At 49.2% G+C, this 21,975-nt stretch overlaps 1 protein-coding gene across 4 annotated transcripts in view; it reads right to left on the reverse strand.

The window, feature by feature from the left end:
* Positions 1-5,908: 5,908 nt before the first annotated feature.
* Positions 5,909-21,975, reverse strand: part of LOC144610411 (dihydropyrimidinase-related protein 2) — a 37,764-nt gene continuing 21,697 nt past the window's right edge. For 2 of the 4 annotated variants that reach the window (XM_078429064.1, XM_078429067.1), the window contains exons 9-14: positions 20,347-20,503; positions 18,517-18,658; positions 15,646-15,816; positions 13,629-13,808; positions 10,975-11,140; positions 5,909-8,789 (exon numbers count right to left, since the gene is read on the reverse strand). In XM_078429064.1, coding sequence (XP_078285190.1) covers positions 8,698-8,789; positions 10,975-11,140; positions 13,629-13,808; positions 15,646-15,816; positions 18,517-18,658; positions 20,347-20,503 — 908 coding nt within the window. In that variant the 3' untranslated portion in view covers positions 5,909-8,697. Of the gene's footprint in view, positions 8,790-10,968; positions 11,141-13,628; positions 13,809-15,645; positions 15,817-18,516; positions 18,659-20,346; positions 20,504-21,975 lie in introns of all 4 variants that reach the window. The other 2 variants (XM_078429063.1, XM_078429066.1) reach the window with 2 other exon arrangements.

Below are 21,975 nucleotides of genomic sequence, written 5' to 3' on the forward strand. Positions count from 1 at the left end.
ATGGACAATGCTGCTCTCTGGTGTCTGCCATGTGTCAAGACAACGAGGTGAGGTGGGACATGGAATTGCAGAGAGTTTCTGGCAACCCACCACCGGCGTTGGACGAGGAAGGTGGTGCAGCGGGTGGTGCTGCTGCCTTACAGCTCCACCCACCCGAGTTCAATCCTAAACTCTGATATTGCCTGATATCGTGGCAATAGATGGACTCGAGATGCGCTGGCATAGATGCGCTGGCATAGATGCGCTGGCATAGATGCGCTGGCATAGATGCGCTGGCATAGATGCGCTGGCATAGATGCGCTGGCATAGATGCGCTGGCATAGATGCGCTGGCATAGCAGCTGCGGCCTACTTGCAGTCCATCTGTTTTTGTGTTTGTATGTTGTTTTTTGTCTTGATTGTACTGTAAATGTGATGTTGTTTTTTGGGGTTGTGTACTATGGGGGGGGGGGGGGGGGTACTGTAAATGTAAAATTGTCTCTTCCGAACGGAGACGCGACCTTTTGTTTCTGGGTCGTGTCTCCGTTCCCGCTGCGGCCTACCACCGGCCATGCACCTGGAGCTGGCGGCCTCCACCTGGGACTCGCCTGCGGAGGCTCCGGCCGCGTGGACGTCGGAAGCTCGCAGCCCCCGCCCTGGGTGGGGGCCGACATCGGGAGCTCCGGCAGCGGCAGCGTCTTCGCCCACCCTGAATCCCGGGGCTTGGGTCGGCCTGCTGCGGACCTTTCGCCGTCCGGCACGGCCTGGAACGTGGCAACTTCAACAGCCTGACCGCAGGAGAACACGGCAGAGGAAGAGAAAAGACATTCTGGCCTTCCATCACAGTGAGGAGGTGACTGGAGGAGACTCACTGTGATGGATGTTTCTTTTTGTTTGATTGTGTGTGTTATTGCTTATTTTTATTGCTCTTATTGTTGGACTGTGGGCAATCTTTCATTTCACTGCACATTTATGTGTGTGTGACAAATAAACTTGACTTGACTTAAGATGCTGGAGTAACTCAGCGGGTCAGGCAGCATCCCTGGAGAGAAAGAATAGGTGACGTTTCGGGTCAGAGTACCTTCTTCAGTTCCAAAACGTCACCCATTCCTTCTCTCCAGAGATGCCGCCTGACCCGCTGAGTTACTCCAGCATTTTGTGTCTATCGTTGGTATAAACCAGCACCTGCAGTTCCTTCCTACACATTCATTATTCACATTGCCCTGTCCTTTCCCCTTGATTTTCCAGGTATCGCCTCACCTGACCTTCAACCCAAGACCTGACCTTCAACCCAAGACCTGACCTTCAACCCAAGACCTGACCTTCAACCCAAGACCTGCCTCCCACCAGTTAGCTTAAAGTTGGTGATCATGGAGTGGTTTTGAATTCATTAGAAAATATATACTGGTTTCATTAAATGTTCTTAACCTTCAGACTGAGGGATATGGGCCAAACGCAGGCTGAAGGGACTCGTGTAGATAGGGATACCAACTGCAGCGTAGGTTCACTAGGTTAATTCCCGGAATGGCGGGACTGTCATATGTTGAAAGACTGGAGCGACTAGGTTTGTATACACTGGAATTTAGAAGGATGAGAGGGGATCTTATCGAAACGTATAAGATTATTAAGGGGTTGGACACGTTAGAGGCAGGAAACATATTCACAATGTTGGGGGAGTCCAGAACCAGGGGCCTAAGGTTAAGAATAAGGGGTAGGCCATTTAGAACTGAGATGAGGAAAAACTTTTTTAGTCAGAGAGTTGTGAATCTGTGGAATTCTCTGCCTCAGAGGGCAGTGGAGGCCAATTCTCTGAATACATTCTAGAGAGAGCTAGATAGAGCTCTTAAGGATAGCGGAGTCAGGGGGTATGGGGAGAAAGCAGGAACGGGGTACTGATTGAGAATGATCAGCCATGATCACATTGAATGGCGGTGCTGGCTCTAAGGGCTGAATGGCCTCCTCCTGCACCTATTGTCTATTGTCTATTTCACTCCCAAATACGTGACAAGGTGACGTCACCGCCCCGTGCCCCACGTGACCTCACCCAGCCAGCGGCCACGTGCTCGCACTCCACCAATGGCAGCCGCCCGTGCCGGGAGGCGGGTTGCTACGCAACCTCCGTTAGGCGAACACACTCCGTTAGCCTACACTGTCCCGGCTGACAGGCCTAATACGGGACAAGAGCGGTCCCATACCGGACAAAAACAATTTAGCCCAAAATACGGGAGGTCCCGGCTAATACGGGACAGTTGGCAATCCTACATGTAGATGGGATATGTTGGTCGACGTGGGCAAGTTAGGCCGAAGGAACTGTTTCCGTACTTTGTGACTCTATAATTATCACTAACTGGAATTACAGAAGGAACAAGGGGACAATTAGGCAACTCCAGGGAAAATAAAACATCCTGTTTCACATGGTCCGAGAATCCCAGCAAGAACAGGATGGGAACCACTGGAAAAGGAATTAGTACGTTAATGATTCAGTAGGGTTTCCCAGGAGGTAGGTTGAGGTTTATTCTTGTCACATGCACCAAGATACAGTGAAAAGCTTTTGTTTGCATGCTATCAAATCAAATAATACTACACATAAATACAATCACGACAAACACTAGTACAAAAGATGGAGCAAAATACCAGGGTGCAGAATATATTTTCTCAGCATTGTAGCAGAAAGTTCCCTGTCTGCAACGACTTAGGTGGGGAATAAACAGGACAGCAGGCTAGCTTATGTGAGCGGCACAGGGCGCAGCGGTAGAGCTGCTGCCTTACAGCGCTTGCAGCGGTGGAGACCCAGGTTCGATCCCAGCTACGGCTGCTGTCTGTACGGAGTTTGTACGTTCTCCCCGTGACCCGCGTGGCTTTTCTCCGAGATCTTCTGTTTCCTCCCACACTCCAAAGACGCGCAGGTTTGTCGGTTAATTGGCTTGGTATAAATGTAAATTGTCCCTAGCGTGTGTAGGATAGTGTTAATGTGTGGGGGTCGCTGGTCGGCGTGGACTCGGTGGGCCGAAGGGCCTGGTTCCACGCTGTATCTCTTTAAAAAAACGTAATTAGCGGATGATCGCTCAGAAGGCTGATAACAAAGGGGAAGAAAGCTGTTCCCAAGTATGGAGGCGCACGCTTTCAACAGGGGCTGGAGGAGAATGACCCTGGTGGGAAAGATCTTTGATTAAGTTGAAGATAGATACAAGGTTCTGGAGTAACTCAGCGGGTCAGGCAGCATCGTTGGAGAAAAGTAGTAGATTTTTCAGGACAGAACGCATGGTCAGACAGAGGAGAATACCGACCTGAATTCACCCATCCCTTTTCTCCAGGGATGCTGCCTGACCCGCTGAGTTGCACCAGCATTTCATGTCTTTCTTCCGTATAAACCAGCATGTGTCGTTCCTTCCTACACACTTTGATTATGTTGGCTGCGTTCCCAGAGGCACTTGTGGTGGAGATGGATTCGATGGTGGGGAGTCTGATCTGTGCGATGGGCTGGGCAACTCTGAGAGCTAGACTGTAAGAGGACGGCAGACATAAAGTAACGGTGGCGCAGCGGTAGAGTTGCTGCTTTACAACGGCAGAGACCCGGATTCGATGCAATGGGTGCTGTCTGTACGGAATTTGTACGTTCTCCCTGTGAGCGGGTGCTCCAGTTTCCTCCCACACTCCAAAGACTCCCTAGGGCCTCTTCTACATCCCGCAGCTCCGCTCTTGCTCCCCCTCCCCCCACTCGTAACAAGGACAGAATCCCCCTCGTTCTCACCTTCCACCCCACCATCCAGCGGATCCAACAAATCATCCGCCAACATTTACGTCACCTACAACGGGACCCCACCACAGGCCATATCTTCCCATCCCCTCCCCTTTCTGCCTTCCGCAGAGGCCGTTCCCTTCGTAACTCCCTGGTCCACTCGTCCCTTCCTACCCAAACCACCCCATCCCCGGGCACTTTCCCCTGCAACCGCACGAGATGCAACACCTGTCCCTTTACCTCCCCCCTCAACTCCATCCAAGGACCCAAACAGTCTTTCCAGGTGAGACAGAGGTTCACCTACACCTCTTCCAACCTCATCTATTGTATCCGCTGCTCCAGATAACAACTTCTTTACATCGGCGAAACCAAACGCAGGCTCGGCGATCGCTTCGCTCAACACCTGCACTCGGTCCGCGTTGGCAAAATTGATCTCCCGGTGGCTGAGCACTTCAACTCCCCCTCCCATTCCCAGTCTGACCTTTCTGTCAGGGGCCTCCTCCAGTGCCATAGTGAGGCCCACCGGAAATTGGAGGAACAGCACCTCATATTTCGCCTGGGCAGCTTGCAGCCCAATGGTATGAACATTGACTTCTCCAACTTTAGATAGTTCCTTTGTCCCTCTCTTCCCCTCCTCCTTCCCAGTTCTCCCTCTATCTTCCTGTCTCCACCTATATCCTTCCTTTGTCCCGCCCCCCCCTGACATCAGTCTGAAGAAGGGTCTCGACCCAAAACATCACCCATTCCTTCTCTCCTGAGATGCTGCCTGACCCGCTGAGTTACTCCAGCATTTTGTGAACAAATACCAGGTTTGTAGGTTAATTGGCTTCAGTAAAATTGTAAATTGTTCCTAATGTGACAATTAAATTGAATCTCTTGAATCTAATATATGTCGGATAGCGTTAGTGTGCGGGGATCGCTGGCTCCCATGCAGCATCACTAAACTAAGCTCACACCGTATGAGCAGAAGCAGAAATGGCTTGGCAGTGGCCCAGGGATAAAATAGTTGCTGGCAACAGTTACAGGGGTGACTTATTTCCACTTAAGTTGGTGAAGCACTTTGAGTTCGATCTCACCACTCCACAGAGGGAGCAGAACAGTGGCAAGGCCATGGTGGCAATGTGCTTGGCAAGTCATCGCATCAGAATTTGTCCCGCCCCCCACTTCTAATCCAGCTTTCTCACCCGTACCACAATCAGTCTGAAGGAGGGTCCCAACCCAAAATACTGTCTGTCCATTCAATTTAGTTTATTGTCACGTGTACCGAGGTACAGTGAAAAGCTTTTGTTGCGTGCTTTCCAGGCAGCGGACAGTTCATGATTACAATCGAGCCGCAGTTTAGTGCAACAGACAGCCAACAACATCCGATTGACAATAGTTCGAGGGTCACCAATGAGGTAGATGGTAGTTCAGGACTACTCTCTGGTTGTGGTGACTTGATTCAGTTGCCTGATAACAGCTGGGAAGAAACCGTCCCCGAATCGGAAGGTGTGCCCGATCGAGGGACAGTTTCTCCAGAGACGCTGCCAGACTCACTGAGCTCCTCCAGCACTTAGTTTTTCCTCAGGTTTGGTTTAGTTTAGAGATAGTGTGGAAACAGGCCCAACGACCCACCACATCCGCACCAACCATGATCACTCTTACATGAATTTATAAGTTATAGGAGCAGAATTAGGCCATTCGGCCCATCAAGTCTACTCCAGCATTCAATCATGGCTGATCTATACACTAGTTCCACCCTGTACACCATGGACATATTTACATAAGCCAATTAACCGACAAAGACAGTTTCTTCCCAGCTGTTATCAGGCAACCAAATCATCCTACCACAATCAGAGAACGGTCCTAAACTACTATCTACCTCATTGGTGACCCACAGGCTATCCTTGGTTGGACTTTGCTGGCTTTGCCTTGCTCTAAACGTTATTCCCTTATCATGTATCTGTACATTGTGAATAGCTCGATTGTAATCATGTATTGTCTTTCCCCTGACTGGATAGTGCGCACCAAAAGCTTTTCACTGTACCTCGGTACACGTGACAATAAACCAAACTGTACACATCTTTGGGATTCTCGAGATTCAGCAACTGCAGTTCCATGTGTCTGCCGGGCATGTTTGGCCTGCAACCGACGCTTAATCCACAAACCCTGGTCACACAAGGAGCCAAAGTCCAGTTTTAAATAGCAAGTCAAACATCAACACATGTTGTCGTGTGTTCAGGTCAGTAAAACTTTATTTTTCGTCAACCTTCATTTAAGGAACAAATCACAACTTCATTCAACACAACAGTGAACAAGGGGACAAAAACAGACAAGGGCAGTTATCGTTAACCCTTCGAACACCAAGGCAACAACTCAAACTGGTTTACACCTCTTTAGGAAGGTACAATTCAGGGTTTGGGAAATAAAAATGCATCAAGACTACATTTCATAATTACAATGAGTTTCAGAGCATCAAGTCACTGCGGTCAATTCACTTACAAAACTCCCCTCGACTGATTCGGTGATAAACTGAAACCGGCCGTCGATGAACATGCCGTTTGTCCCTGGTCTGAAGGATCTATCGATTGACAAGACGGCAAAATGGACAGTAAAGCACCCAGAGAGGAAGGCAACAGTGAATTCCCTGTGGACTGGGGACCAAAGGAAGGCAGCACATGAGGGGGGCACAGCTTGGAGTGCAAGTTCTTCCTTTGTTGTTCGTACCAAGCACACATGCACGTTAAACCCTGGCTTGCGAATGTTTGCTCCATTTAGGACCAACTTTGAGAAGCAGGAGTTGAACCTGCATCATCACTCCATCTGACATTCAACACCTGAAACAGAGGACAACTTTCCACCCACTTCTGATGGACAACAATCCATTGAAGTTAAATGGAGAGGCACGAGTTAGTTACCTGGAAGAGTCGATCGAAAGATTAATATTAGAATCATTCCTGACTGCGGCCTTGCACGGATCACAGCTTCATAAGTCACCAAACTTCTGTCTTCCATACACACGCGCAAACAGTAGTTATACTTCACGACATCAGTTTGGGAAGCAAACTGCTCTCGATATGTCGCATGATGCCGACTAACGAAACAGGGCAAACTGGGTGTTATTTCCAGCCTCCTCCACCGTGAACGTTTAGTCAAAGTAGAACAGACAAACCAACAACAACTTGCCTTTCCATTTCTGGATATGCAATAACATATAACATATAACATATAACAACTACAGCATGGAAACAGGCCTGTCCGGCCCTACCAGTCCACGCCGACCATTCTCCCTGACCTAGTCTCATCTACCTGCACTCAGACCATAACCATCCAATCCCCTCCTATCCATATACCTATCCAATTTACTCTTAAATAATAAAATCGAGCCAGCCTCCACCACTTCCACCGGAAGCCCATTCCATACAACCACAACCCTCTGAGTAAAGAAGTTCCCCCTCATGTTACCCCTAAACCTTTGTCCCTCAATTCTGAAGCTATGTCCCCTTGTTGGAATCTTCCCCACTCTCAAAGGGAAAAGCCTACCCACGTCAACTCTGTCCGTCCCTCTCAAAATTTTAAAAACCTCTATCAAGTCCCCCCTCAACCTTCTACGCTCCAAAGAATAAAGACCCAACCTGTTCAACCTCTCTCTGTACCCTAAGTGCTGAAACCCAGGCAACATTCTAGTAAATCTCCTCTGTACCCTCTCCATTTTGTCGACATCCTTCCTATAATTTGGCGACCAGAACTGCACACCATACTCCAGATTCGGCCTCACCAATGCCCTGTACAATTTCAACATTACATCCCAACTTCTATACTCGATGCTCTGATTTATAAAGGCAAGCATACCAAACGCCTTCTTCACCACCCTATCCACATGAGATTCCACCTTCAGGGAACAATGCAGTTATTTCCAGATCCCTCTGTTCCACTGCATTCCTCAATTCCCTACCATTTACCCTGTACGTCCTATTTTGATTTGTCCTACCAAAATGCAGCACCTCACACTTATCAGCATTAAACTCCATCTGCCATCTTTCAGCCCACCCTTCCAAAAGGCCCAAGTCTCTCTGTAGACTTTGAAAATCTACCTCACTATCAACTACTCCACCTATCTTAGTATCATCTGCATATTTACTAATCCAATTTGCCACACCATCATCCAGATCATTAATGTAAATGACAAACAACAGTGGACCCAATGTCACTGATTTTTTTAAACAATGCCAGCATTTCCCACTTCCCTGTAAGCACCAAAGTTTTTGGAGATGAATTTTCCAGTCAGTTAAATTTACAAATAAAAAGCGATAAAATATGTATCATTTAATTTTTTTTAAAGCTTCAACAAACCAGTTAAAATGGTTAAAACAATTTTTAAACAGAATGCAAATGCTACATGTCCCAGACTGTGTCTTCCAGGAACAGACTAGGCTCAGAGCTATATTTTTCTCGACTTCCCCGATCAAAGTTATTGATTATTTTGTCTGCCACAATAATGCTTCTATTGCCAGGAATTCACTCCTACCTCCTTCAATCAAGGTGCTTTATTACTGAAATAAACCAGTTACCAGGCACATCAGGGAAGACACAAAATGCTGGAGTAACTCAGCGAGGACGGACGGCATCTCTGGAGAGAAGGAACGGGTGACGTTTCTGGACGAGACCCTTCTTCAGGCCCGAAACGTCACCCATTCCTTCTCTCCAGAGATGCCGCCCGTCCCCCGCTGAGTTACTCCAGCATTTTGCGTCTATCTTCGGTGTAAACCAGCATCTGCAGTTCCTTCCTGACACATTGTCACATCAGGACGTGGGAGTTTGATACTCCCTCGTGTTGGGTGATGGCGGGCGGGGCAACACTGGAGGGGTGCATGTGAGCCCGGGAATCTTTGTCCACAGTAACTGTCACAGGCTCTTCCGAAATTAAAAACAGAAAAACACCACACGGGATGAAAGGAATGACCGCAGCTTCAGCTGGACCAGTGGCCACCCGGACGGAGATCACCCGAGCATTGTAATATTGGTGTAGCCACCAGGGGGCACGACGATGCGCTGGCCGGTACGGCGAGGGAGATTGTCGTCCACCTGGGCACCTGATGGGGAGGAGGAGGAGAATTTAGTCCATACAAGGCGATACACCTCCCCTTCATTAAACCCCACCTCCCCACCACCATCTTAAACACACAGTAATGCAGAACAGAGGTACCGTCGTGAGGGGGAGAACAAAGGGGGGGGGACCAGTCGCGGGATACTTTGTAACTTTGTCGGCGCCCTTCATGTGGCGTCTCTTTGCATACCTTGGGTGTGCAAAACAGAGAGTTTCACTGTGACTCGTCACATGCGACAATAAAGTATTTATTCATTGCGCAGCTGTAGAGTTGCCGCCTTACGGCGCCAGAGACCCGGGTTCGATCCCGACTACGGGAGCCGTCTGTACGCATTTTGTACGTTCTCCCCGTGACCGTGTGGGTTTTCCCCGGGTGCACCGGTTTCCTCCCACATTCTAAAGGCGTACAGGTTTGTAGGTTAATTGGCCTCTGTAAATTGTGTGTGTCCCAGCGTGTGGGCTGTGAAAGCGGGGTGGCATAGAACTAGTGTACGGGCCGGCACGGACCTGGTGGGCCGAAGGGCCCGTTTCCATGCTGTATCTCAAAAGTTTAAAAAACCCATTAAGAAACGTTGGGGCAGCACTGTGGCACAGCTGGTAGTGCTGCTGCCTTACAGCGTCAGAGGCCTGGGCTGAATCCTGACCTCGGGAGCTGTCTGTGTGGTCTTCACAGTGAGGTGGGAACACAAGCACCTACAACTACTGTACCAGGAGGCTCACACTGTCAAGCCCACATGGGCTTCACGTACACCACATTTATCATCTGGTGACATCACATAGGTGTAAAGGTTCACTACATGCCGAAGCCAGTAGACTAAGCCACCACTAGCCTCCCTCAGTGCCCAGAACACAGTACACAGATCAACATGGCCCAAGGTTGACCCATCATTTAATACAACATGGCCGACCGTTCGATCCTCCTGTCCCACCTTCCCATGGATTCCAAAACTCTATGCGTTTCATCCTCGAGTACGTGTCGTGACTGAACATCCACGCCGCCTCCGTGACTGGGAATTCCATGGATTCCCCAGTCCTCGCCCTTCCCTCAGAACTAACTTGGGTGGCGTGTAGGATGTCGTTAATGTGCAGGGATCGCTGGTCGGCGCGGAGTCAATGGGCAGAAAGGCCTATTTTCGCGTTATATATCAAAATTAAACTAAACTCCATTAGCAGTGACCTGTGTGTCTGTGCAGTCACACACCCCAAGCAAGGTGGTGCCCTTCACTTTAGAGATAGAGCATTGAAACAGGCCCTTCAGCAATCACCCCCCCCCCGTGCCGACCGGCCATCACCCCGTACACTACCATTGTCCAAGGCACAATTTACAATTTTTTACCAAATCCAATTACTCTACAAACCTGAACGTCTTTGGAATGTGGGAGGAAACCGGAGCGGCCGGAGAAATCTGCTCACGTACGTCCACCCACCCTTCCACAACCTTACACACTGCGTGGCATCCCCTCTCACTGTTCTATACAGAAAGACAGAATCTCCTCACAGGAGAGCCGTCCCGGCCCAGGGAACGGTCCTCTCGGGCGAGAGGCGATCGCACCAGCTCCCTGTACGTCCAGAGCAAGGCTTCCTTACTCTGACCTCGGTCAATGCAGGGGGGGGGGGGGGGCAGCAGCCGGGGGGGGGGGGGCAGCAGCCGGGGGGGGGGGGGGGCAGCAGCCGGGGGGGGGGGGGGGGCAGCAGCCGGGGGGGGGGGGGCAGCAGCCGGGGGGGGGGGGGGGGGCAGCAGCCGGGGGGGGGGGGGCAGCAGCTGGGGGGGGGGGGGGCAGCCGGGTGGTGTAGCTCCCGCCTCACCGCTCCTGCGACGCGCTCCCATCATCTGCCTGCTGTCTTTGCGGAGTTTGCAGGTACTCTCTGCCTGGGGCTGACTAACAACCCCCCCACCCTCCCCGAGCCAGAACTGCTCCTGGTGTCAAGAGAGTTTAGATCTTTGGGGGGGGGTTATTAAAATAGATTTAGCTTAAATGGGAACTTGAAGATCACATTGTGTAACACACTGACACACTCTCTCTCTAACTCTATGACTTTAGACCATTGGCCTTCCCCGTTACACGTACTAGCTTGATTTACACCAACACCAGACAGTTGTTCGTTCAAATATAAACATTTTCTTTATATAAAGAGGCCGATAGGTAATATAACAGGAGACACACATTTACCAGACAAACTGAATCCTGACTGGTGGAGATTCCGCATGGGGGGCATTTGTTGCTTGGCTGGTGAGGTCCTGGCAGAGGCGGCGGGCGTGACCGATTTGGGGGTCACGGAAACCTCGCAGACGGGACCGTCGTAGAGGCCTCGGGGTACACCGTGCAGCTCCATCAGCTGGGGAAAGAATGCTGCAGCGTTAAGGTGCACTCGCGGCGTGTGTGTGCCCGCCGTGCCACAGTGCCCGCGTGGCCACAGCGCCCACGTAGCCACATCCCAAGTAAGGTAGTGGCCTTATTACACTTTATTAGACAAAGCATTGGAACAGGCCCTTCACAGATTACGGCTTGACTGTAATCACGCACAGTCATTCCGCTGACTGTAATCAGTCATTCCACTGACTGTAATCACACACAATCATTCCACTGACTGTAATCACGCACAGTCATTCCACTGACTGTAATCACAGTCATTCCACTGACTGTAATCACAGTCATTCCACTGACTGTAATCACAGTCATTCCACTGACTGTAATCACGCAGTCATTCCACTGACTGTAATCACGCAGTCATTCCACTGACTGTAATCAGTCATTCCACTGACTGTAATCAGTCATTCCACTGACTGTAATCAGTCATTCCACTGACTGTAATCAGTCATCCCACTGACTGTAATCAGTCATTCCACTGACTGTAATCAGTCATTCCACTGACTGTAATCAGTCATTCCACTGACTGTAATCAGTCATTCCACTGACTGTAATCACGCAGTCATTCCACTGACTGTAATCACGCAGTCATTCCACTGACTGTAATTAGTCATTCCGCTGACTGTAATCACGCAGTCATTCCACTGACTGTAATCAGTCATTCCACTGACTGTAATCACACAGTCATTCCACTGACTGTAATCACACACAATCATTCCACTGACTGTAATCAGTCATTCCACTGACTGTAATCACGCAGTCATTCCATTGACTGTAATCAGTCATTCCACTGACTGTAATCACGCAGTCATTCCACTGACTGTAATCACAGTCATTCCACTGACTGTAATCACAGTCATTCCACTGACTGTAATCAGTCATTCCACTGACTGTAATCAGTCATTCCACTGACTGTAATCAGTCATTCCACTGACTGTAATCAGTCATTCCACTGACTGTAATCAGTCATTCCACTGACTGTAATCAGTCATTCCACTGACTGTAATCACAGTCATTCCAGACTGTAATCACACACAATCATTCCACTGACTGTAATCACGCAGTCATTCCACTGACTGTAATCACAGTCATTCCACTGACTGTAATCAGTCATTCCACTGACTGTAATCACAGTCATTCCACTGACTTTAATCACGCACAGCCATTCTTCTGACTGTAATCACACACAGTCATCTCGCTGACTGGATAGCACGCAACAACAAAAAATTCCTTTCACTGAACCTCAGAGCCTGTGACAATAAAGTCAACTAAACTAAACCTACAACCAAAATGTGAAGGAAGGAACTATTTTACACCGAAGAAGCACGAAATGCCGGAGTAACTCAGCGGGTCAGGCAGCATCTCTGGAGAAAATAATAGGCGACGTATCGGGTCGAGACCCTTCTTCAGACCGAGAGTCAGGGGATAGAGGAAAACTAGAGGTATGAAAAGGGTCAGAAAAATCAGAGCCATAGAACAGTGGAGCCCACAATGGTCCATTGTTGGCTGTGGAAGAGGTGATAGCAAAGGGACGTACGGATGTGAACAGTGAAACTAGCAGGACGACTGTGGTGGGGGAGGGAATGCAAGGGTTACTTGAAATTAGAGACATCAATACTCATACCGAAAATAGACACAAAAAGCTGGAGTAACTCAGCGGGACAGGCAGCATCTCTGGAGAGAAGGGATGGGTGACTTTTTGGGTTGACACCCTTCTTCAGACTGGTTGGGGATATGGGAAATGAGAGATGTGAACGGTGATGTGGAGAGATTAAGAACAATGAATGAAAGATGTGCAAAAAAGTAACGATGATAAACGAAACAGGCCGTTGTTAGCTGCCTGTAGGGAGAAAATGGGAAGCTAGTGCGACTTGGGCGGGGGAGGGATAGAGAGAGAGGGAGAGGGAATGCCGAGGCAAAATGAAGTGGGAGAAATCAGTATTCATACCATTGGGTTGCAAGAAAATAACTGCAGATGCTGGTACAAATCAAAGGTTTTTATTTCACAAAATGCTGGAGTAACTCAGCAGGTCAGGCAGCATCTCGGGAGAGAAGGAATGGGTGACGTTTCGGGTCGAGACCCTTCTTCAGTCTGATGAGGGGTCTCGACCCGAAACGTCACCCATTCCTTCTCTCCTGAGATGCTGCCTGACCTGCTGAGTTACTCCAGCATTTTGTGAAATAAATACCTTCCATTGGACTGCAAGCTGCCCAAGCGAAAGGTTGTAAGCTCCCCAAGCGAAACACGAGGCGCTGTTCCTCCAATTGGCGCCTGGCCTCGCTCTGACAGCGGTGGAGGCCCAGGACAGAAAGGTCGGTGTGGGAATGGGAGGGGGAGTTAAAACATGTGTCAACCAGGAGATCGCATCGGCCAAGGCGGACCGAGCGTGGGCGTTCAGCGGAGCATCCAGCCAACCTACACACCGCCAAGTAAAAAGGAACGGAAAACCCGTTACCTTGCTCCGCGCTTTAATCCTCTTGTAGACAAAGTCTGGGAATGGCTTCTTGGGGATGAAGCGGCCGGAGCCGTCGGAAGCATGGATGATCCCATCCTCCAGGACGATCTTCCCTTGGCTGATGACAAGCAAGGGTCCGCCACGGCACTCCAGCCCCTCGAAGATGTTGTACTCCACGGCCTGGTCGGAGAAACGGGAACACGGTTCAAACAAGAGACGAGACGCGGGGAAAAACCATGCCCACCCGGAGAGTCGCGAATCTGTGGAATTCTCTGCCACAGAAGGCAGTGGAGGCCAATTCACTGGATGTTTTCACGAGAGAGTAAGATTTAGCTCTTGGGGCTAACGGAATCAAGGGATTTGGGGAAAAAGCAGGAACTTTTCGGGTCTAGACCCGAAAAGTCACCCATTCCTTCTCTCCTGAGATGCTGCCTGACCTGCTGAGTTACTCCAGCATTTTGTGAAATAAATACCTTCCATTGGGTTGCATGCGGCACGGTAGCGCAGCGGTAGAGTTGCTGCTTTACAGCGAATGCAGCGCCGGAGACTCAGGTTCGATCCTGACTACGGGTGCTGCACTGTAAGGAGTTTGTACGTTCTCCCCGTGACCTGCGTGGGTTTACTCCGAGATCTTCGGTTTCCTCCCACACTCCAAAGACGTACAGGTATGTAGGTTAATTGGCTGGGTAAATGTAAAAATTGTCCCTAGTGGGTGTAGGATAGTGTTAATGTACGGGGATCGCTGGGCGGCACGGACTTGGAGGGCCGAAAAGGCCTGTTTCCGGCTGTATGTATATGATATGATATGATGATGATGCTGCCCAAGCAGATACTGATTTTGGATGATCGGCCATGATCACATTGAATGTCACTGCTGGCTCAAAGGGCCGAATGGCCTACTCCTGCACCTATTTTCTATGTTTCTAACACCTTGGCTACACTCTACATCAGTGCTGGGAAACTGTTGCGTTTCCCTCTTCCCATCACAAATTCCCGGTGGAATTCAGTTCCCATGGGCGAGTTTTCTTCTGGAAGTTGGCTCAACAGATCTCTCCACTACCTCAGTGTGGTGTACAAGTCCAAAGAATCTTTAAGGCGAAGACAGACACAAAATGGAGGAGTAACTCAGCGGGACAGGCAGCATCTCCTGGAGAGAAGGAATGGGCGACGATTCAGATCGAGACCCTTCTTCAGACTTATGTTTCAGGGTTTCGACCCAAAACGTCACCTGTTCTTCAGGCGGAGAGTCAGGGGAGAGGGAGATTCTTTAAGGCAGCAGCCTGTGTAGAAAGGGTGGTGAACAACACATACAGGACACAAGCTTTCTCTAGCAGAGGCCAAGAGCAAAGTATGTGTAGGAAGGAACTGCAGATGCTGGTTTAAACCAAAGATAGACACAAAAAGCTGGAATAACTCAGCGGGACAGGACTCTAGTGTGAAGGGACTCGACCCGAAATGTCACCCATTCCTTCTCTCCAGAGATGCTGCCTGTCCCGTTGAGTTACTCCAGCATTTTATGTCTATCTTCGGTTCAAATCAGCATCAGCTGTTCCTTCCTACACAAGGACCTGTAGATGCTGGTTTAAAATCAAAGATAGACACAAACAGATGGAGTAACTCAGCGGTATAAGAAAATAACCGCAGATGCTGGTACTAATCGAAGGTATTTATTCACAAAATGCTGGAGTAACTCAGCAGGTCAGGCAGCATCTCTGGAGAAAAGGCGACCCGAAACGTTCCTTCTCTCCCGAGATGCTGCCTGACCTGCTGAGTTACTCCAGCATTTTGTGAATGAGTAACTCAGCGGGTCAGGCAGCATCTCTGGAGAAAAGGAATAGGTGACGTTTCAGGTCGGGACCCTTCTTCAGACCGAGAGTCAGTGGAGAGGGAAACTAGAGGTGGGACTAGAGGAAACTAGGAGAAATGGGGGCTAGCTCCAGGTGACTTGGACTCGGATTATTTGACGCGCTGCGTGCACAGTGTTGCAGAAACAAGGGCGAGAAGCCAGGCCACCCACCAGGTTGTGGTTCTTGGCGGAGATTGTCTTGACAATGTCGGGGTCCCAGATGACAAGGTCTGCATCGGAGCCCACAGCGATACGACCCTTCCTCGGGTACAGGTTGAAAATCTTCGCTGCGTTGGTGCTGGTCACAGCCACAAACTGATTCTCGTCCATTTTGCCAGAGACCTGGGGTGTTAAAACAACGGGAGGAATCTCAGTGAGAGAACATAGATCCAATCATTGGAAACAAGAGCTAAGAGACAAGGTAAAGCTAAGCAGTACACCCCTTCCTCAGATGTTGCTTGTGGTCTTGGAGACGCAAGTTTCACCAGACACTCCAGGATTGTTCACGTCAGGCACCCCACTGTCCACTACTTCCAAGTTTTAATTTTATTGACTTCCCTGGATCACTGGAGTGGATTACCTGACATTATCAGTGCAATAGTTTAACTTAATCTAGAAATACAGCGCGGAAACAGGCCCTTCAGCCCATGCCGACCAACACCTGGAGATCACAGGGAGAACGTGCAAACTCCGTACAAACAGCACCCGTAGTCAGGATTGAAGCCGGGTTTCTGGCACCACAAGGCATCAACTCTACCGCTGCACCACTGTGCCGCCCGAAAACTGCATTAGCAGGAAGCAAGTGGACAAACATTGATCCCCCACTACATTTGATTGGACATTGTAGGGACTGGTGTAAATTCACATTGGGCATCCACAGCTTTCCACTACAGGTGTTAAACAGGACAGGAGCAGAGCCAAGCTCCCACTTCACTGGCCCATTAAGCAGTCAGAGTCATATAGCACGGAAACAGGCCCTTCAGCCCAACTTGTCCATGCCGACCAACATGCCCCATCTACACCAGTCTTACCTGCCTGCATTTGGCCATATCCTTCTAAACCTATCCTATCCATGTACATGTCCAAATTTCTTTTAAACGCAGTGATAGTACCTGCCTCAACTACCTCCCCTGGCTACTGTTCCATACACCCACCACCCTTTATATTAAAAAAAAGTTGCCCCTTGTATTCCTATGAAATCTACATCCCCTCACCCAGTCTGAAGAAGGATCTCGATCCGAAACATCACCCATTCCTTCTCTCCTGAGATGCTGCCTGACCCGCTGAGTTACTCCAGCATTTTGTGAATAAATACCCGGGTAACAAACTGCACATTTATCCGATCTATTCCTCTCATGTCCTTAAACACCTCTCTAGGCTCACTCCCTCATCCTCCTGCACTGCTACAAGGTCACCCCCTCATCTTTTATTAGCCCTTTATGGGCGGCCATTTGCAAACCTTGGCTACGCAAGCAAAGAATCACATGTGACAATAAAGTAGTCATTCATTCTTAAGCACGATAAGATTACCCCACCCTCCTGCATCACTACAAGATCAACCCCCCACCCTCCTGCACTACAATCAGGCCACCGCTCATTCCCCTGCACGCCAAGGAATTCAACGAGAATGCAAAGTCAAGAACATTGCAGGTTCCACTCCCACAAATTAATATAAACAAGATACACCACACTTGGCAGCAACCTGTTAGATAGAGCTCTAGGGGCTAGTGGAATCAAGGGACATGGGGAGAAGGCAGGCACGGGTTACTGATTGTGGATGATCAGCCATGATCACAATGAATGGCGGTACTGGCTCGAAGGGCCAAATGGCCTCCTCCTGCAACTATTTTCTAGGTTTCTATGAAACTTGGTAGAAACCCTCCTTCCCTTTCTTAGGTTAATTCCCAGAATGGTGGGACTGTCATATGTTGAAAGACTGGAGCGACTAGGCTTGTATACACTGGAATTTAGAAGGATGAGAGGGGTTCTTATAGAAACGTATAAGATTATTAAGGGGTTGGACACGTTAGAGGCAGGAAACATGTTCCCAATGTTGGGGGAGTCAATGTGATCATTCAATGTGATCATGGCTGATCATTCTCAATCAGTACCCCGTTCCTGCCTTCTCCCCATACCCCCTGACTCCGCTATCCTTAAGAGCTCTATCCAGCTCTCTCTACCCCTTATTCTTAAACCGTGGCCCCTTGTTCTGGAATGTGCTCCCCGTGACCTGCGTGGGTTTTCTCCAGGATCTCCGGTTTCCTCCCACACTCCAAAGATGTACAGGTTACCCCTTTTCCGGAGTTTAGTCCACGCCCGGGTGGTGTTGACGAGGTACTACGCGCAGTCCACGGGCACCCTGGGGGATTTCCGGGACCCTTGGGCACCGCGGGGGATTGGATGCATCCTGGATAGGGATTGTAATATAGTTGTATAATAGTTTCATTTGGTATATTTGTTTGTATTGTATTCCGGTGGTAGGTTCTGTTTTGTTTTATTGCATTGTAAATATTGTTTTTAAATATTTGAATAAAAAAAATTTTGATAATAAAAAAAGTTGTACAGGTTTGTAGGTTAATTGGCTTGGTATAATTATAAATGGTCTCTAGCGTGTGTAGGGTAGTGTTAGTGTATGGGGATAGCTGGGCGGTGCGGACTCGGTAGGCCGAAGGGCCTATTTCCGCGCTGTAGCTCTAAGCTAAGCTAACTGCCACTGTGGGCAAATGCCTTCACAATGCACAACTCAGCTGTTTGAGCAGAGGGCTCAGCCTTGGCACCGACTTCCAAAACCCAGTGCCCAGCACCGTAGGAATGTTTGAAAAGAAAAAGTCTCATCCTTGTTGACCATGCAGGGTCAGCTTCCAACATCCTGCCTTGTTTCACAAAACTGGTACAAATCTGTCGACTCATTCATGCATGCATCCATCAGACGCCAGCAATTCCTTCAGTCGTTCCAGCAACCCGGCCCTCTCACGTGCAGGGCCCACAGCCCGCCCTCTCTGCAGCTTCTCCACGGGCTCTGCGACGCGTCCAGGTACTCACCACGGCCTTGTCCCACACGATGGACATCCTCTCCTCCACGCCGTTGGTGCCCTCCGGGATCATGGTGAAGTCATCCTTCCCCACCGCCTTTTGGGAGGTGTTGAAGGTGCAGTGAGCGCTGCCAGTAACCTGCAGATCGCCGCTGGAGAGAGGAGGGTCAAGACTCAACAGGAGGGCTTCGAGCACTCTGACAGTCAATTGACAAGTATACCATGAAGACAATAGACAATAGGTGCAGGAGGAGGCTATTCGGCCCTTCGAGCCAGCACTGCCATTCAATGTGATCATGGCTGATCATTCTCAATCAGTACCCCGTTCCTGCCCTCTCCCCATACCCCCTGACTCCGCTATCATTAAGAGCTCTATCCAGCTCTCTCTTGAATGCATTCTGAGAATTGGCCTCCACTACCTTCTGAGACAGAGAATTCCACAGATTCACAACTCTCTGACTGAAAATGTTTTTCCAAGAGTTTTAGGCCCAGGCCCAGTGTTCCTTCCACCTGGTCCGCCCAAATAACATCATGACTGATTCTACACCTTGTCCACTTTGCCGGCCAATTCCCAGGGCTACTGGTTCAATGGTTCTGTATTGTCCTCAGGTGGCACAGTTGCTGCCTTACAGCATCAGAGACCCGGATGTGATCCTGACTATGGATGCCTAACCGTACGTTCTCCCCGTGACCTGCGTGGGTTTTCTCCAGGAAGCTCCAAGTTTCCCCCCACACTCCAAAGATGTATTTGGCTGTAGGCTAATTGGCTTGGTATAAATGTAAATTGTCCCTAGTGTGTGTAGGATAGTGTTAGTGCGCAGAGATCGCTGGTTTATCCAAACCCGATTTATCCAACTTAACATTCCACAAACTTCCTTTGTCCCGCCCCCCCGACATCAGTCTGAAGAAGGGTCTCGGCCCGAAATGTCACCCATTCCTTCTCTCCTGAGATGCTGCCTGACCCGCTGAATTACTCCAGCATTTTGTGAATAAATACCTTCGATTTGTACCAGCATCTGCAGTTATTTTCTTATATTATTCCACACAGTGGTATTTGAACGTACCATATCAAGATCATCTTCGCACTAACCTATTGACAGATTCATTCTACCACCATACCTCAATAGTTAATGTAACTAATGTAGTTAATGTAACTACTTATAATGTGGTTATTTTAATAGTGACAGAGGGAAAAGGGTCCAATGCTTAACTACTGTCTACAGCCACCCTCCCACCCCAGCAGACACCTGAATTGTAGAAAAGGATAAAAAAAGTACTGTAGTAACTCAGGGGTCAGGCGGCATCTCTGGAGAACAGGGGTGGTAGAACATGGTAGAACATGGACATCCATGTTCTCCAGAGATACTTCTTGTCCCACAGAGTTACTCCAACACTTTGTCCTTTTATATAAACCAGCTTCTGCAGTTCCTCGCTTCCCAACTCAATTGTAGACTTTGTTTCAAACAGTTTAACTGGTTCAGTTTAGAAATACAGCGTGGAAACAGGCCATTCGGCCCACATAGTCCACGCTAACCAACGTACATTGTTCTATCCTACACAAGAACAACTTGCAGAAGCCAATTAACCTAGAAACCTGCACATCTTTGAAGTGTGGGAGGAAACTGGAGCACACAGAGTCACAGGGAGAATGGACCAACTCCTTACAGGCAGCACCAGAGATCAGGATCGAACCTGGGTCTCCAGCGTTATAAGGGAACAACTCTACTGCTGTGACACTCTAGGGACAATTTACTGAAGCCAATTAACCTGCAGTTGGATCTCCCCCCCCCCCCCCTTAGTTTCTGTTGGGGAACATGCGCCAAGGAAGCCGAACACCTACCAAGAGAGCAAGGAATTCAGGTAGTCTGGCGTGGTTGGATCGGGGCTCAGAGGAGGGGAAGTCACAAAGGCAGCTGCCTTCGCCCAGTTCCTGCTCCAGTAGTGCGATCCATCCGTGCCCAGACTGGCAGTGGTTGGCTCCCCGTACACAACAGTGCCTAGTGGAAAAATGCCAACATTTATATAAAGACTTTGATTCATTGAGTCACGGAGCACAAAAAACCCACGTGGACCATTTTAAAAAACCCAGCACTAGGTCCATAACTTCTAATGCTCATCCGTGATACTGCCAGGTATGAAAACAACATTTTAAAGACATTTGGACAGGAAAGGTTTAGAGGGATATGGGCCAAATGCTGGCAGATTGGACTCGTGTAGATGGGGAATCATGATCAGCATGGGCAAGTTGGGCCGAATGGCCTGTTTCCACTCTGTATGACTTACTATGTGCATTGCCTGCTGCATGTCCTCCATTACACTGGAAACAGACATAATGCTGGAGTAACTCAGCGGGACAAGCAGCATAGGAGCAGGGAGGTTCCGCTGCAGTTGTACAGGGCATTGGTGAGACCACACCTGGAGTATTGCGTACAGTTTTGGTCTCCTAATCTAAGGAAAGACATTCTTGCCATAGAGGGAGTACAGAGAAGGTTCACCAGATTGATTCCTGGGATGGCAGGACTTTCATATGAAGAAAGACTGGATAGACTCGGCTTGTACTCGCTGGAATTTAGAAGATTGAGGGGGGATCTTATAGAAACTTACAAAATTCTTAAGGGGTTGGACAGGCTAGATGCAGGAAGATTGTTCCCGATGTTGGGGAAGTCCAGAACCAGGGGTCACAGCTTAAGGATAAGGGGGAAGTCTTTTAGGGCCGAGATGAGAACTTTTTTTTCACACAGAGAGTGGTGAATCTGTGGAATTCTCTGCCACAGAAGGTAGTTGAGGCCAGTTCATTGGCTATATTTAAGAGGGAGTTAGATGTGGCCCTTGTGGCTAAAGGGATCAGGGGGTATGGAGAGAAGGCAGGTACGGGATACTGAGTTAGATGATCAGCCATGATCATATTGAATGGCGGTGCAGGCTCGAAGGGCCGAATGGCCTACTGCTGCACCTATTTTCTATGTTTCTATATCTGGAGAGAAGGAATCTGACATTTCGAGTCGAGAAGGGTCTCGACCTGAAACGTCACCCATTCCTTCTCTCCAGAGATGCTGCCTGTCACGCTGAGTTACTCCAGCGTTTTGTGTCTATCTTCAGTGTAAACCAGTATCTGCAATTCCTTCCTACACACTGAAAGCTGTGCTCCTTTGACTGTGAAGTGCTTTGGAGCTTCTGAAGGGGACAACGAGTGCTGTGGAAGTGCATCTCTCTTTCTTTATAGGACATGAGAGTCATAGGAGCATGGAAGTAGGCCCTTCGGCCCTTCTTGCCCCATCTACACTAGTCCAATCTGCCAGCATTTGGCCCATATCCCTCTAAACCTTTCTTGTCCATATGTCTTTAAAATGTTGTTTTAGTATCTGCCCCAACTCCGTCCTGTGGCAGTTCATTCCATGTGCCCACCACCCTGTGTGTGAAAACGTTGCCCCTCAGATTCCCATTGCATCTTTCCCCTCCTACCTTAAAC

Source organism: Rhinoraja longicauda, chromosome 36 (assembly GCF_053455715.1).
Source record: "Rhinoraja longicauda isolate Sanriku21f chromosome 36, sRhiLon1.1, whole genome shotgun sequence".
Taxonomy (NCBI): Eukaryota; Metazoa; Chordata; class Chondrichthyes; order Rajiformes; family Arhynchobatidae; genus Rhinoraja; species Rhinoraja longicauda.